Here is a 16,336-nt window from a genome sequence, read left to right on the forward strand (position 1 = left end):
AGCAGCAGAATTATTAAGTTAAAAGCTCAGAAAACTTCTCTGAACCACTAACTGAGGGTTTTCCCAAGTAACTTTCACTTACGAATCCCTGTCAAATTCACATCCTAAATAATGGGCTAATAGATCTATTATCAGAATTTTGAAATAAGAATGATATCTTGTCATAGAAGTTCTGGAAAGGTAAAAAAAAAAGTAACAAAAAAATAACAAAAACAACTACAAAAAACACCACCCAAACAAACAAACCCAAACAAACAAACAAAAAAACTAACCAAGAACTTCTGTTTGATTAAATAATAAGTTTACATATTATTTTGCTCAGCTACAGATTATTTTTGTAGCAATGCCTCAAGTAAGAAAACAAGACCGACTTTAGCCTAGTCCCTACTAGGCTAGACCTAAAGAACTTCCTACTTTACTTGCAGAATTATGAGTTTCACTCCCTACTTTTACAGTGCTATAGACAAGCAAAAATATTACTATTTACAGATAAGAAAATGCAGCTTATTACTTCAACTCAGCAGTCAGGAAAAACTTCATTTTAATGCAAGGTAATAGATAAAAGCATTAATGGACCACAGGTACCTAAGCATTTCATTAGTGAGACAAAGTATTGAAAGGTTTAAAGCCTTTATCTTAACACGAAATAATCTGCATACCTCTTCTCCAATTTTGCAACATTGCAGAAAGCACATCTCAAATTTGCAGCATGTGCAAATTAACTTCTGCAGCCTGCCTGGAAAACCAACGAATTCAGGTTCGTTTTTATTACGGGAAAAGCAGTAAACAAAGAAAATGTACAAGTCAGCTCTCTAGATTGGCTATGGCTCAACACAGGTGAAGTTATTTATAGAGAAAAGGCTCTAAACCAACAGATCTCAGTATTGATATGCTATGAGTAAAAAGGCTTTTAATAAGCCTTGGTCTCTGATTGGTTGTAAACAGATGACTGAAATGAAGATTTCTAGTTAAGTGTTGATTTGGTAGAAGTGCTCATATAGCCAGTCACAAATTAAGGGGAATCTTCTGGGATTCACCTAATTCATGTGATGCATGTAACAGCATCTTACAGGGACAGCCCTCCAGCAACACTGAAGCCAAGCACACATCCTGGTTCATTTCTGTTACATCCTTGGCATAAAAAGGGAAGAATATAATCAAGAAATATGGCACTTAGAGTACAATTTATTCACTAATTTGGAATTAAAATTAATTGGAATTAAAGTTAATTACATGAACTATTTCTTAGACTCTTTAACCTGTAGTATATTTGTTTCATTAAAATATACATCTTTGAAAGAACAAATGCTGTATCAAGATTACCTTCCATTACTCTGAAAACTGAATGCTGGTACATCTTCCTGCACATAAAGAAATTGCCATCTCTATTTCCACATCCTATGCCAAAACTCATTAGACATGAAGTTTTTACTTTAAAGCATTGGGAAGGTGAAAAATTAAACCCATGAGCTTGAGAACATCTCAAGCTAAAGATCTGGAAAATAACTGGATTTCTATTTGGCACTATTTTCATACATTTTCCCACAATATGCAGGCAGCTCTCATGCAGGAGGATTTCTGTGAAGTCCTACACACTTGCTGCTCACCTGCATCTCCATTTAACACAAACACACAGGATTTTAGCCAAGAGGTGTGTCAATAGTACTACACTTACATTGCTATCAGATTCACATCCTCCCATTCACTCAGAAAGTATTCTTCAACTGTCCAAAGATCTGTTGATTCATAAACTGAACAGTTTCTGCAGCAGTTTGGGGTAAGAAAATAACCCCAGCTCTCACCTATTTAGTTACACTACCAAGGTCTACATAAAACAGTACAGCATAACATCTAAGCAAAGAAAAAAAGGCCTTTTTTTGCAATTTATGGTGAAATGAGGAAGGGAAACAAATGCTCATATAAGCAATTCAAAGGCAAACAATTTGTTTCAATTTTTATTTGGAATTTATCTCAATCAATTCTTTAAGCAAGGGGTAAGAACTGTCAAGTGCATCATGCAGTATGGCTCACAACTTAATATGATATTTTCTGAAACAACTGTAATTGCATTTTCAGTTTCTTTCAAAAGCAATTTTGTCTTCCCAGAAGACAGTTTACCACAGAAAGGAAATGGTCCTCTGTACAGATGAACTTTTCTCCTGAGTGTGTTGTCTAATGGAGGCTCAAACTCTGCACCAGAGGCAACCCCAGGGTTACCCTGTATTTGAAAGGCCCAGGCAGAGAAGGGAAGTGTTATCCAGATCCCTGGGAGGATCCCTAATTTGCAGCTTCTATGGTCCTTCTCATCTGCTCTGGTCAGCTTTTAAGAGGACTGGGATGTAAACTGGGAATAGAAATCCTAGTTTCTGAGGGAATTCAGCACCAGTACACCCTGGGAATGTTTTAGCCCAAATAGCTAGTACTTCAAATAATATAATGGATTAAAGCAGGAAGTATTTGATTCTTGTCTTAGATCCCTTTTCTCAATAAAATCTTAAAATCTGACACATAGAAAATTACTCCTCTTGCTATGAAATTGCTAATATACACCTTAAAACAGTAGATTGCTTTAGGAAGGCACAACACAGTATTTATTATTGTTCTTATCTCTAATAAAAATAATGTTAAAATTTATATATAGGATGTTTTAGAAACATCTTAAATTAAATCAAGTTGTTTGTCTCCTTCAGTTATACTTCAGAGATTTTAAACAGAAACTGATACCTGTCATGTACACACAATTGAAAATTACCTTGCTGCAAAGTCCATGAATCATACAGACAGTTCCTACCACACAGGTGTTGAGTTTTCTCTACTTACGTCTCTCTTCAGATGGACCAAAACTTTGTATGAAATTAATGAAGTTAGTGAAACTTCTGGTTGTGAAGACAAAAAAATTACCTTTTAATCCACCCCAGCGGTGTTTTTTCTTTTTTACTGATGCTACTCAAATGTGAGTCTTCTGATGGCATCTCACATGCTATACGAAAGTAAAGAAGATACAGCTCCTCTCTTATCATTGTAATTACCACCTTCTTGCCTGCTAGAATTCATTCTGAAGTATGCCATTTTTAATTTCCTCCAGCAAACTGATTTTGATTCAACTGCTTAGCACATAAATACTCAAATGGAGGACACAGATAGTGTAATAACTCCTGCCTTGAGAAAGGACGAATCAAACAGAAATACGGTTCAGACTTGCTGAGTTTGACAAACTGCCTGTAAATTGCACACATTATTTCAGTTATAAGAACATACAAAATAAAACTCCCTAATTATCTTATCTCTTACAATATTTAAAGACTAAGAAATTTAACATGCTGATTTAGTTATTCTCAGCATTCAATGCACAGCTTGTTAAATGTTTTACTGTAATCCAGTCTTGTTTAGAAAGGAGGGTAGGCATGGTACTGTCATTGCTTCAAATACAGCTGTGTGACTGAGACCCCGGAGAGACCCACGTGGTTCTCACATTGCCATGTCCCATGCTCAGTCTCAAATACATCCACATACATGTGCTACAAACAGCCTGACACTGCAAGCAGCTGATAATTGAGTGTGCTCGTAAATCAGAGAGAACACAGCTGAAAGCAGGATAGGAGCTAAGCACATTAACCTTAAGATCTACATGCTTGAGCAAACCAGCTAATCGCATTCTTCATTTAACCTCTGTGTTTGTGCAATGATATTCCAACCTACAGAACAAAGCGGAAATAATTACCTGATAAGGACTAATTGCTACAATACCTCTCACCACCTTCTTTCCTTATGCATTTACAAAAGATTTTGTACAGAAATTGAGCTCTAGCTAATGAGAACACACAGATGACTGAAGTAGTAGCTCAGATACGAAGACTGAGAACAGTGCAGTTCTGTGAACTGAAAATTAACACCAAAACAGAAGTTTTCCACAAACCACCTATACTATGGACAGAAAACCAAATCAGTATGCTTGTTTCTGAAGCCCTGTGTGAACATCCAATGAACAAACCAGCTTTTTTTCCCCCCGTATCACTATCAAGGATCTTTGTTCTCTAGACTACAATTATAAACCATCCTCATTACAGATTAAGCCAGCCATAATAGTGGTCCGGACAAGAGAACTTCTTCAGATTCTTAGGACAAAGAGCAACATCAAATCAAGAAAAAAATTGAGCATCAGCTGTCTGAAGAGTTTATGTGAGTTAAAGAATCTGTGACTAATCTCCCTGCTGACAAATACACACAAAAAGTTAAATAACTTTCCCACAAGCCCTGCAGCACAGCCCATAGTGGTTTAAGAGATTCCCACAGTGATAAAGCAACTTCCTGGTTATTCCTGGCTTAGGGGCATTGATCTCCCACAAGTCTAAAAAGAAAAAAAAAAAAGCCACTGTATTTTCCAATTAGCAGCCCAAACCGACAGAAAATTAACAAGCCACTTAATTCTTCTAAAATGAACCTAGTTCAATAGTACAGCACACTCTCTCATGCTCTGAAAACAAATCTTACACAGTTTAAAGAAATATTCTTAAGAGATGTTGCCTGAGCTACATTTAAAAAATGGACTTGAACGGACTAAGACCTAGCAAAATGAAAAACAGTCGAGGAAACAAAGTAGGTAAATCTCAAGGTCTTTTCCAACCTCAGTGATTTAACGGTGCTATGAAAGCAGCCATGTTGACAGCTTTACTCGAAGCCTCTGTCCCCTCTCGGCAGGGCAGTCACATAAACACCCGTGGAAAAGCTGTATTCCCCCACAGGTTCCTTTCCCTGTGAGCGCTGAACGCTGTGTGAGCACGCCCTCACTTGCACCGTACTTGCGCTAAGAGAAGCCTCGTTTTTCACGCGGCTGAAGGGCGGCACCTGAAGGCTACTTGCCCCAGGCTCTTCACGGGCCGCCGCGCACCCAGCCGGCGCAGGGCCCCGCGGGCCGGGCGCTGTGGCAGCGGCCGCGCTCCCGGCGGGGCGGGCGGCGGGCCCGGCCTCACGGGCGGGAGAGAGAGCGGGAAGGGGAACGGGAAGAAGAACGGGAAGGGGCGGCGCGGCGAGTGCGCACTGGGCAGGCGCGGCCCGGCGCGGCCCAGCCCGGCCCGGCCCGGCCCGGCGCGGCCCGGCCCCGCCCGCCGCGCCCCCTCCCCTCCGCGAATCCCGCCGGGGGCGGTGCGGGGCGCGGGGCGCAGGCGCGGTCGGGAGGCGCGGAGAGCTCCCTCCCTCCGCGCCCTGCGGGCGCGCCGCCCCCCTGCAGCCCGCGTTTAAAGGCGGCGGCGGCGGCGGCGGTGCCCGGTGCCTCCTGTGACAGCGGCAGCGCCGCTTCGATCCTCACTTCTGGCGGCCGCCGCCATGTACCGCTACTTAGGGGAGCTGCTAGCGTCCCGCCTGGCCGCCGGCTCGGTGCTGGCGGGCGCGGAGCCGGGCGGGCCGGCGGCGGCCGGGGGGGCAGTGGTGGCGGCGGCGTGGGGCGGGGGCCGGTGTCCCCGGCGGCACTACTGTGAGGCGGCAAAGAAGGAGGACGACCCCAACTTCTTCAAGATGGTGGAGGGGTTCTTCGATCGCGGCGCCAGCATCGTGGAGGACAAGCTTGTGGAGGGGCTACGCACCCGCGAGAGCATGGAGGAGCGGCGCCACCGCGTCCGCGGCATCCTCCGCATCATCAAGCCCTGCAACCATGTGCTCAGCGTCTCCTTCCCTATCAAGCGCGACAACGGCGAGTGGGAGGTGATCGAGGGCTACCGGGCGCAGCACAGCCAGCACCGCACGCCCTGCAAGGGAGGTGAGAGCCGCCGCCTCCCTGGGCCCGCGGAGGGCCGGGCCGCCGTGCCCCCGGCCAGCCCCCCCGTCCCGCCGCGCCCGCTGCCCGTCCGGCCAGCGAGGGCAAGCGGCTGTCTCCCTGTACCCCCCGTGGTATCCGATAGCCGAGGGAAGGCAGGCGTAGGGCGGTTCCTCCGCAGCCCTTCAGCGCTCCGCTGTCCCGGCCCCGCGGGTGACCCCCGGGCCAGCTCCGGTGCCGGGTGTCGCGGCTGCCGGTCGGGCCTTCGCCGCACCCACCGCCGGTCCGGCCCTAGGCATGGCGAGGAGAACCCCCGCCTAATTGTAACTCGATGTGACTCAGACCTCCATAGTGTTTGTAGGAAAACGCGGGCGCACAATGCCAGAAGTGCCTGCTCGAGTCGAGAGCTGGAGGAGCCACTGTCCCTTCATACTCAGCCTTCTGTGTTAGCGAAAACCTGGTACTCACACAGAAAACATCCGTAGAGAAAAATAACAAGTTAACTGTGTTTCTCGTTACCGGCTGGATACATAGTTAGACAAAAGTGATTTTTCTGGAAGTAGATCCCTCAAGGTAGGTAGGTGAGACCAACGACATGCCGAGGGACCGAGAGGGTGAATCCCACTGGAGCTGAGCAGGGCTGGGCTCATGGGATCGGCCGTCATGTCAGAGGAATCAGAGTCCCTTTTAGTCTGGGATAGATGGCATCTCCTTGAAAAACAAATACAGATGTCCTTCAGCATAACTTACTCAAGAGCTCTGATGTTTGTGGACATTTGAGTATTGGAAACCATTTCAGGTCTGTGCCTCAAACCAGAGCTTCTGTAGTCTGTAAACACATTTTTTTTTCAGTGTACATCAGCTTTATGGTAAATAATGGTTACAGAAATCAAGTGATTTCTTATAAATGAAGTCCTCTGACTTCAAGAATAGATTAGGAAGGGTGTTCCTAGGTAAACGTGTTTGTGAGAATCAGTTCAGCTGGTATATATTTATGACATGAGGATTTCTCTCTGCAGCACAAATAGTGTGTCCTGTTAATGTGATTCCTAACATTCCAAAATAAAATAGCTGATGACTTTCCTGTGACATGATAAATTCTTAGCCAAAAGAGGCTAACTCAACTTTTGGTTGTTTACTTGAAGCAAGAATTAGCATCAGACTTAGTTGTAGCTGAAGTTGGGTGTGGCTGAAGCTTACTCTGTGTGAATCTATGCCATTGCTGTAATTTTTTTTAAAATCCTGATGGATATCACACTGCTGTTGTATCACTGCTTCAGTTAAGTTACTCTTTGCTGCTGCTTACAAAAAGTCGTTTAATGTACGGCCTGTGTTACTCTTAAGATCCTGCTTGCATAACAAAATGCAGTTCAGTGGCAAATTAAGTAATGAAATAATATTGATATACGATAGCTTCTAATATTTCACATTAGTATTGCTCCTAAGTGAAGGAACTAATGTTTACGCAACAAATAATTATAAAATGCACTGTACGTGAACAAACCCCACCAGCTGGGTGATTGGACACTCTCTGTTCTGATACCTAAATTACTAAATCCTCACCAGAATTTCTTGATTTTCAGTGGCATTTGTTATGCCTGTCTGCACTCACACTGGAGCACTTATAGACCATTGAAAATGACAGCTACAGAAAGGAAGTCTCAGTAGTTTGTACTTTTCTTGTGTTGCTCCCTCACCCCCTCTGAATTTAGGGAAGGAATTGCAAATGATATTTCCTTTCCATTCTTAAACACAGAGATCATGAATGGATTTCACCTTCTACTGCTCTCTAGGAATTTGCTTACTATCAGGTGACAGATCTGAATTTGTAGTAAATTTAAATGGGATGCATGATAAGCATAGATCAGTTGCTTGAAACCTGCTATGAAAAAGGTGTGAGGAAGCAGAACATTTCTACTTTAATGGCAAAGGAGTGGTAAAGGTATTTCTGCATTTATAGTACATTTGATCCACCTGAAATTCACCAACAACTTGAGCTTTTGTCTGAAAGGCTTTTTTGAACTAGAATCTTACAACAGTCCACAGGGATAAAAGCACGAAGTCCAATGAAATACAACTCCAAACTCTATATAATGGTATGAAATTGGGAAGCTTGCTGAAGTGAGTGTCCCACACACTGTGGACCCCAGAGTCCAATGCAAGTAATTAACACCATCAAGGAACAGCAGGGGACATAATGCCCCTTTTAAAAGAAGGGATGAGTTAACAAGTGGAAGGCTTGCAAAGACGTTGGGAAGAACACAGTTTCCACATCTTTTCACATGCCGAATTGTGACCTTTACATTTGTGCTTCCCAAAACGTAAACTTTGGTAAAACAAGGTTACTTGTTTTGCACTTTTTATTTAATTTTTTTTTTGGAGTGTGTGTGTCCTTGCTACTAAGAAAAAAATGGTTATTTACTAAAATAGTTGAGTTTAGTTACTACTAAAGTACTAGAATAGTTTAGTTACTGCTAGGTGAGTACTAGCAAGTGGGGATGCTTTGCCATGTCTATTCTTTCAAGCAGCATTGTGCTTTAAAGGCTTATATCTCTTGAGGTTTATGTAAACTGAAGGATAAGAGATGCTGGTTACAGAATATTAAATACTGTTCTGTATGCAGATTAAACAAATGATCAAAGTACACTTTAAGATTAAAATTGCAAATGTAGGAGTACAAAAGTTTTTTGGTCTTTTAAAGGTTGTCCTCTTTTAATTGTTCCTATTTTTTTCAGTGCATTCATACCAAAATACTTCATTAGCTATTGTATGTTACTTCTGAATGCCTTTCTGTTTATAAGGGCATTTACAGATTTAACCATGAACTAATCAAGAATTTTAAAATCTTGATTTAAATGCCCTAGTCTTGGAGACAGCTGAATTAATCAAAGAAAGAGTCTAAATAAACATTTTAATTATAGGCACTTTAGCAACACCTTCTTATTTCTACTAAATATTTGTAGTTAACAGTATAACAGATGATATTTCTTCTATCAGAGATGTCAGTTTCTTTGCCTGCTTATTCTCTTCTGGAGTGAAACCTCAATCTCAGTTTGGTGTTCCAGCCCAGATGTGAAAATTGCCAGACTTTGAATGCAAGGTTTATCTTTATAAATCTTACATGTGCAGGCAAATGATATCTGCTAGCACAAACCAGCAGTTCCTTGACTGGTAGTCCTTCATCTCCTCTGTGCTGGCATCTCTTTTGCCTGCAAAGTAGAAATACCTCAGCAGAGTGAATGCCATGAGAGGACTGCTTTGAAAAATCATGCATGGATGACTGTGGCCTGATACAGCTGCATGAGGGAAAATCCAAGATCATTAGCTTTACGTTTTTTGTATGGGCAAACTCCTACACTATGGTGAGAAACTTGACTGTCCTATTTCTATTCAAGAAGTACAATGCTCTTAATACCCTAATTCTAACAATCAAAAGCATTGTTAATGAAAAGAGGAAGTTATTTAAAGGCTTATCCTACTTTCCTCTCTCCCCCAAAAGCACATGTAAGAACACAAGTCAGCTTGGTTGTGTTGGATGTAGCTGTCATTACATAGCAGTGCAGGTGACTCTTCACTAGGTGAAGAAAAGTGCTTTTCTGGAAAAGAAGCATGAGGTACTGAAGCATGCTTTCTTTTCAGTTCACAACTTCTGGTGGTTTTTCACCTTATGGAGAGAACCCAGAAATAACACTTCTTGTTTAATCTTGTGGTGCTTACCAGTTTAATTGTTGTAGAAGTTAATCCTTAATTCTGCTTTGGGGGTTGCAAACTCCTGCAACTTGAGAAGGTGGTGATTCTTTTTCTTAGAAGTGCTTCTCTGCTGTACTTTAGGACCCTTTACAGAACAGTCATAAACATCCCCAAGTGGCAGATCTTGTAGTATGTCCAGCATGCAAATCCAGGTTTAAAGGACACCGTTTTCTGCAATGTAACTTTTTGCTAGAAAGGAAAAATCAGTTAGATGCCTCCTCATCCCACTGAGAATATGGAATAAGCAGTTTTCTTGTGTGTTGGAACTCAGGTTGCTTACGCTCCACGTGTAGTATTTATACAACTGGATTGATGCTGCCTGGTAGCTGAAGTAATGCTGTGGGTCACATCACTCTTTCCTTTGCTGATGTGGTGACTTGCATGCCAGTGGCCAGTACTAACAGGAAACCACAGCTGCTCTTGTTCACTGCACTGACAGCTGCCTAAAGAAGTAAAACAAACCAAATAGGGTACAGGAAATGAGATGTCTGAATACAGATGACTTTGTTGGAAAGTACTCTGGCAGCTCCTACTTAAAATAATAAATTCTAAATAATTTCATCAGGTTCTATGAAAGGTGTAGAACTGGTTAAACTGCTTTTTATGTGGTTGCTGATGGCTGTTTATCATTAATTGGTCAGTTTTAGAAAACAAAATAAACTTAATGAATTTTTACGTGCTTAGTAGAATGGAAGTGATTCCATGCTTGTTAGGCAGCATTTACTATGGAAATAATGCTGTTAGGTGGTTTTAAAACCTTTTCAAGCCTTTCCATGTTAATCAACTGTCCAACAAGTCTGTTATAAGTGAAAGCAAATGAATCAGAGCTGGAAACAGCCTAACTTTTGTTTGTGCTCACCCAAATCGCTGTAACCAAGTCTCAGCTGCTTCCTCATTTCAGAAAGGCTTTAAAACCATCCTTAGATCTGGACTAGGTTTAGTATAACTTTCATTTACAGAGGAATTTTGCAAAGCTTTGTCAAACATTACTTCAGAGTTCACTCTTTTATGTGAAGACAAATGAATCTTACTTTATTTGTTCAGTTGACTTGGAGGTGAATGAATTTGATTTCCTGTGTGGTGCTGCCTTGGCTGGTTAGTGGAAGGAGCTATTCTGTGCTACAAAACTTCCCTGTTGTCTGGTCTTGGCTGCTTTTATTCTGCCTATCAGGATTTATCCTTCTCTCTTGGCTCATGAGTTCATATTAATGAGTTTCTTACAGCATAAGGTGACTTTTATTCATGCCACCCTTGCCGCAGTTTTCCAATTGCAGAGGTCCAAGGCTGGCACTGATCTCAGTGCCCAGTCACAAAATACCCTCTGCTGCAGACATTGTGTTGAAAACAGTGTACATACCTGATGATGGAAACCTTACTTGCAAAAGAAAACTTGCACATGCAGGACTTGGACCAGTACAACCTCATGGGCTGTCTCAACATTATTTATTCCTTTTCTAAGAGGGTAAGGAGTAGTGCTGTAAGGTATCTTGGAATCAGCAGAGCTGTTTATCTTGGGGTTGAATTAATGGCTTTGCTTTTTTTTAAGTCATGCATGGGTGAAAGTTAAGAGCTTGTGCCTTTGGCCTGGGGTCTTTTGAGTAAGACATGGAAATGTACCCTATGGACCATGCAACAGATGGAACTATGACATGGACCATCTGTAACCTGAAATAAACCTTGGAAACTGATCTAATTCCAAAGGAGTGTGAGAGTTTTTTGGTGGGGGAAAAAAGGTAATTAGCCTAGTTGTGATAACGCTTCCAGTGTTATCGCTAAAACTTACACGAGTGCCTTACTTATGTGGAATCATTAAGAATCGAAAAGACCTCTAAGATTGAGTCCAACCTTTGATGAATTTTCATAGGTTTCTATTCTGGTTTTGTAGTTTATCTAACTTCACAATTAGTGCAACAGGGGATATACATTTAAATTGCAAATTAAAAAAATAAAGAAAGAAATGTGTGCCTTGTCTTTTACTCTTTTAATATGCTAGTTGTAATGTGAACCATATCAGATTTGTTTTTACCTTTGATATTCTTGTAAAAGGCTATGCCTTGCTCTTTTCACTGTCAATCTTTTTAGTCTCAGCTTTTTCATATAATCAGTTCATACCATTGCTGTGGTGGCCAGCTTTGTCCTTGATCTTAAATAGTTGTTTTCCCTTGCTACTGTTGGCTCTTTGTCTATTTATAGAGAGATCATACCTCTCTCAGCATTGGGCTTTCTGCATAAACACGTGTTGGGGAGAGGAATCTCCTGTGTGATAGTCTCCCTCCTGTTCTCTGGGTGATCCTAGCAAGCACTTCTTTGTTGCATAAATTGCAGCAGCTCCATCTTGTTAGGAATTAGACTCTTAGGAGGAGCACGGAATTTGCCTGCCTCATGTCAGCACTGTGGTGGCTTCTTGTTTTGTGGCTCCTATGGCATTTGGACCAGCCAGGGCCAACTTGTGTGTTATTTCCCCCCTCTGCACAACGCCCCCTCCACACGTGATAATAATAATATCTGTGTGGAAGCAGTTTACTGTATCTCCTGGTTTCTGTCCTTGTTACTGAAGTGTTGAGTGCACTTTTAATGAGTGACCAAATCCTTTAGGCAGGGCTGAGGTAGTTCTGTAGGTGAGAGACTTCATAGCCAGATTCTAAGTGCATAAATTCGCATCTTATTTGCTTGCCTGGTAGTGTACTAAATTTGCCATATTCACATTTAAAATACTAATGTATTAGTATAAAATACTAATACTTATCAATGCATCATAGGTAATTTTTGAATAGAGAAAATTCTTGCCTTTTCTCAGTATGGATTGAAATAAACATATTTTTGAACATATTTCAAGTGCAGCTTCTTAAAAGCATACAGTAAGTGGTATACTGAAGTATTCTGTCTGTCTGAGTACCCATGGTCAATTTATACATACTGGTGCTTAAAGCAGAACAGTGGGGTGTCTCTATAGAAGAATGTCTGTCCTGCCCCACCTTTGTAGCTGGCTAGTGCTGTGTAGGAAGAGATAAATATTTTTATCTCCTCTCTTGGCAGTTAGTGAATTGAATTTAGGAATTAGTGGTTCTTGCTGCTGATTGGTGTACAGTGTTCTTGTTTTCCCGTACTGAATTACTCATCTTGCTTTGTTAGGTTTATCTGGAATTTCTTTGTCTTCAATAACTACAAATTGGTTGCTGTGCTGTTTACGACACTTTCCAAATGGTTAAATAAGGCTCAGCAGTTTCCTTCTTGGGAAGGTTGGAATGTTTTTCTGATTGCTTTTCTAGAAAAATGTGTGTGTTCTGAAAGAGTTTATTGCTTGGATGATATGTCCCTACGGAGTTAGGTGTCAGTGAATATTTAGTTTGATGGTAGTACAATCCCAATTGCACTTATGTACTTACCAAACATGAAAATATTATACATAATCCAGAGTTAAAATATTAAGGAGCTGGGGCTGATTCATGGATTTTGCAGAATACATAGATGAGATTCTATACTGAAACTCCTTCAGACTGTGGACTTAAGCCTTTGGACAGGGTCAGGCAAGCTGCTAACCCACAGAGCTGCTGCAGAACCCAGTGTTGCTCCTTGGGAGATTAACGTGCCTGTAGTCAGTCCTAGAAACTTCCAAAGGAGATCATGACATCTGTGGTGCTGAGCGCTGTACGGGTAGTGTCAGATAGCTGCTGCTCTGGAAGGCTTCTTTTGATGAGCAAGCACTTCGCAAACAGAGGTGAGCAGAACAAATGAACCATATTAACAGGAATTGTCATCTGTAAAGGACCCAAATTAGTTCCTAAGTTCACAAGAACATGACAACCAGAAGAAAACACCAAAGTCAACCTAGGACAAAACCCTTGGTTAGGTATTAATAATTTAGACGGAGATGCAAATGTGTTCCAGGTTCTGGGGAACTTGAAAGACTTACTAAGATTTACAAGATATTTAGTATGGGAGGAGTAGTTTACCAAGTGTTTTGCTTTGAGCTGTTGCTATGACAACTGTTTAGGGGTTTTTAAGAGACTTTGTATACCTCATGCTCGTTAGTAGTGGGGGCACATGGAGGTACTACCATTTAGGATCACTGCACAAGAAGCTTAGAAAATAGTGACACGAACTTCCCCAAATAGATTTGTAGGCGTACTAGAAAGGCAGTAGTCATCCTGTTGTGGTGGCTCTGTACACCACATTTTCTAAGGAAGTGTAATAAACACACTTAACATTACAGAACATACTGAAATCTGTACAGTGTAAAATCTAGTAGGATGTATAACCAGTTTTCTTGGAAATCAAGGTCTTTGTTATGTGTAATGTTAGTACACCCCTTGCTACAAAATGATAACATGATTAAAATGATAACTGACTGCTGTTGCTATAGAACCCAAAGTAGCTGTGCTGATAAAAGGACTACTTTGATGTGAAGAGGTAACTGACTGAAGTATAATATTTTCATAATACAGATAATAAAGAAAGTTTTAAAAGCATAGACACTGTAGTGTAGTGATAAAGCCTTCTCTTTTTACTGACCAATGCTAAAAATTTAAGTGAAAACATTTCCTCATTTAGAAGCCTTTGTGCTTAGAGAAACAAAGTCACTCTTAGCATACTGTTTAACTTCTTAGGGCGTGGTAAGTAAGGAGAATTCTCATCTAGAACAAGAATTCATATGTTTTCCAATGAAAAGTATTTTCCATGGCCATGAGTCATACTGTAACTTGAGGCTTCCTTCAGACTATTTTTTGGTAGTAGTTTGCTGTAAAAGGCACAAGTTTCCAGAGGCTTACTGCGTGGGACTTGCCAGGGTTTAAAAAAATTGTAATCATGCTACGTAACAGTGACTTTGTTTGCTTTTATGTAGTGAGAACCTTAAAAAAAAGCCAAAAAAACAAACCCAGTATTTTATCTCTGCATATGGTCCATTTTTAGGCTCAGGCTATTGAATGCATAGTAACACTGCCAAAAGAGTCACACAAATGCGTGGCAATACTCCTGCCAATTTAGGAAGCTGTCAAACTAAATTTCAATGATGTCCAAATAGAATAAAAATTAAGTAAGTCTTTTATCTTTGTGCATCTGCTTGCAGATGGAATCTACAGCATTTTCAGATGCCTGCTTCTCATCAGTCTTAACAGCTTAGCACAAATAACTTCCCTATCAAGAGATGGCCTTCCTGTAGAGTAATTACAATTCCTGGAAAACAGTATGGCTGAATTGTAAAAAGGAATGAAATATTAACACATCTTATATGTTATGTACTCCTATATGTTATATGTACTCCTTATATGTTATGTATGCCAGGGAAGGGAAAAATTCATCACACCTGTCTGAGAACCTGGGTTCACACCCTGAACTTCACCTAATGAAAGATTTTACCACATTAATTAGAGAGGACTGACCAGTAAAGTCAGCACAAGTCTCAGAATTGACTGATCTTCCACTTACAAAGATAAAGCCAGCAGTCAAACTATTTTCATTGCAACTGTTTAAAAGCCTGGAAAAGGAGTTAAACCTTATTCAGAAGTACAAAGTTGCGCAGAAGATAACAGTTTTGGCTTCATGTCCAAAATTTTTCTGTTTTCTGGTATGTGTACATGGCTGACAGATAGGCAGCTCAGTTGAAAGCCTGTCAGTACTTTGTTAGTTTTGGGGCTTTTTCCCTATTTACCTTGATATGAAAACTTAACATTTATTACATCAAAGTTTGTGGTAGTCCTTGACTGTAATACAAGGAACCAGAGATCTAACTTTTTGACATGCACTGGAGTGAGTACATGCACTAGCTACTGTCCTGCTACTTAACTACATTCTAGTTAAAGTGCTGCTTGTTTACCTCTTCAGATCCTATCTTCAGTATGATTTGCAGAAGAGGCTTCCCTCTCTTTTTGTATTTTGCTTCTCTCTTTAAACTGTACAAGATAATTATCCCAAACTACTTAGTCTCCTTGCTGCTTCTCATATATCAATAAATAACATTTTGCATGCCTGCAGGAGTACATTTATAGCAAAACTGCTTTTGTATACACAGCTTGGACGTTTAAATAAGTATATGGGTTGAATAAATACATGGTGATCTAGTTCAGCTGGGGGTGGAGGGGCAGAGTTCACTTCTGGCCAACATAGGCTGTGACTCCAAACTTGGCTGGCTTGAGCAATACTCAGATGAGACCTGTCCCCAGAGTACCTGCTCAACCAAGAGGGAATGATTTCCTCAGGCAGGACAGACAGTGCCATAGGTAGTGTTCATTCTTGGTCAGAACTTGACAGAAGGATAACTGCTCCTCTGAAGGATCAATCTAAGACATTGAAAAAACCCAACAAATTTATGTTCTAACTTTGACTGGTCTTTTGGGCTCTGATAGATTCTACTTAAATTTTTAATATTATTTCTGATGAGAAGGTTATTGAAAGCTCAGACATTAACTCCTTGCAGCTATCTAAGTCAGAAACTACTTAGTTTGCTTTTGGAGACCACCCTTCCCCCATATACACAATAAATTTAAATTCTGTTCTGCAGAGGCATGGTACTTTCTTTTACTGATTGAACTCACATAAGAAAGCAGCACTTGGCCCTCAGCTTTATTTGAGCAGCACTTAGTTCCTTTGAAACTGGGATTGTTTCCAGAGCATTCAGGAATGGCTTTCATAGCAGCACAGTGCTTTAGTTTGGGTAATGTATGCTGGCCTTTTTTCACTCCTTAGAACCTGAATATGGTCTTCTCTTTACATAATAGGAAATTTGTGGTGCCATGTTCTGGCATCTAAGGGACACTCTGTGCCTGCTACAAACCACCGTGCAACTTGGCTGAGCCTGCAGCCAAAGATTTGGGGAGTAGAGATGGGAATAATAAATTA

General features: G+C 41.0%; 2 protein-coding genes across 5 annotated transcripts in view; one reads left to right on the forward strand and one right to left on the reverse strand.

Moving 5' to 3' along the window:
* Nucleotides 1-4,956, reverse strand: part of SHLD2 (shieldin complex subunit 2) — a 31,911-nt gene extending 26,955 nt beyond the window's left edge. For 2 of the 3 annotated variants that reach the window (XR_015290152.1, XM_086900842.1), the window contains exon 1: nucleotides 4,625-4,956. The gene's annotated coding sequence lies outside the window, so the exon portion shown is untranslated. Of the gene's footprint in view, nucleotides 1-659; nucleotides 737-4,624 lie in introns of those variants that run through there. The other variant, XR_015290153.1, reaches the window with a different exon arrangement.
* Nucleotides 4,957-5,274: 318 nt separating this feature from the next.
* The window catches only part of GLUD1 (glutamate dehydrogenase 1), a 29,673-nt gene continuing 18,611 nt past the window's right edge, over nucleotides 5,275-16,336 (forward strand). The window contains exons 1-2 of one of the 2 annotated variants that reach the window (XM_086900866.1): nucleotides 5,275-5,310; nucleotides 5,423-5,752. In XM_086900866.1, coding sequence (XP_086756992.1) covers nucleotides 5,512-5,752 — 241 coding nt within the window. In that variant the 5' untranslated portion in view covers nucleotides 5,275-5,310; nucleotides 5,423-5,511. Of the gene's footprint in view, nucleotides 5,753-16,336 lie in introns of both variants that reach the window. The other variant, XM_086900864.1, reaches the window with a different exon arrangement.

This window comes from Cyanistes caeruleus, chromosome 8 (assembly GCF_971803275.1).
Source record: "Cyanistes caeruleus chromosome 8, bCyaCae1.hap1.1, whole genome shotgun sequence".
Taxonomy (NCBI): Eukaryota; Metazoa; Chordata; class Aves; order Passeriformes; family Paridae; genus Cyanistes; species Cyanistes caeruleus.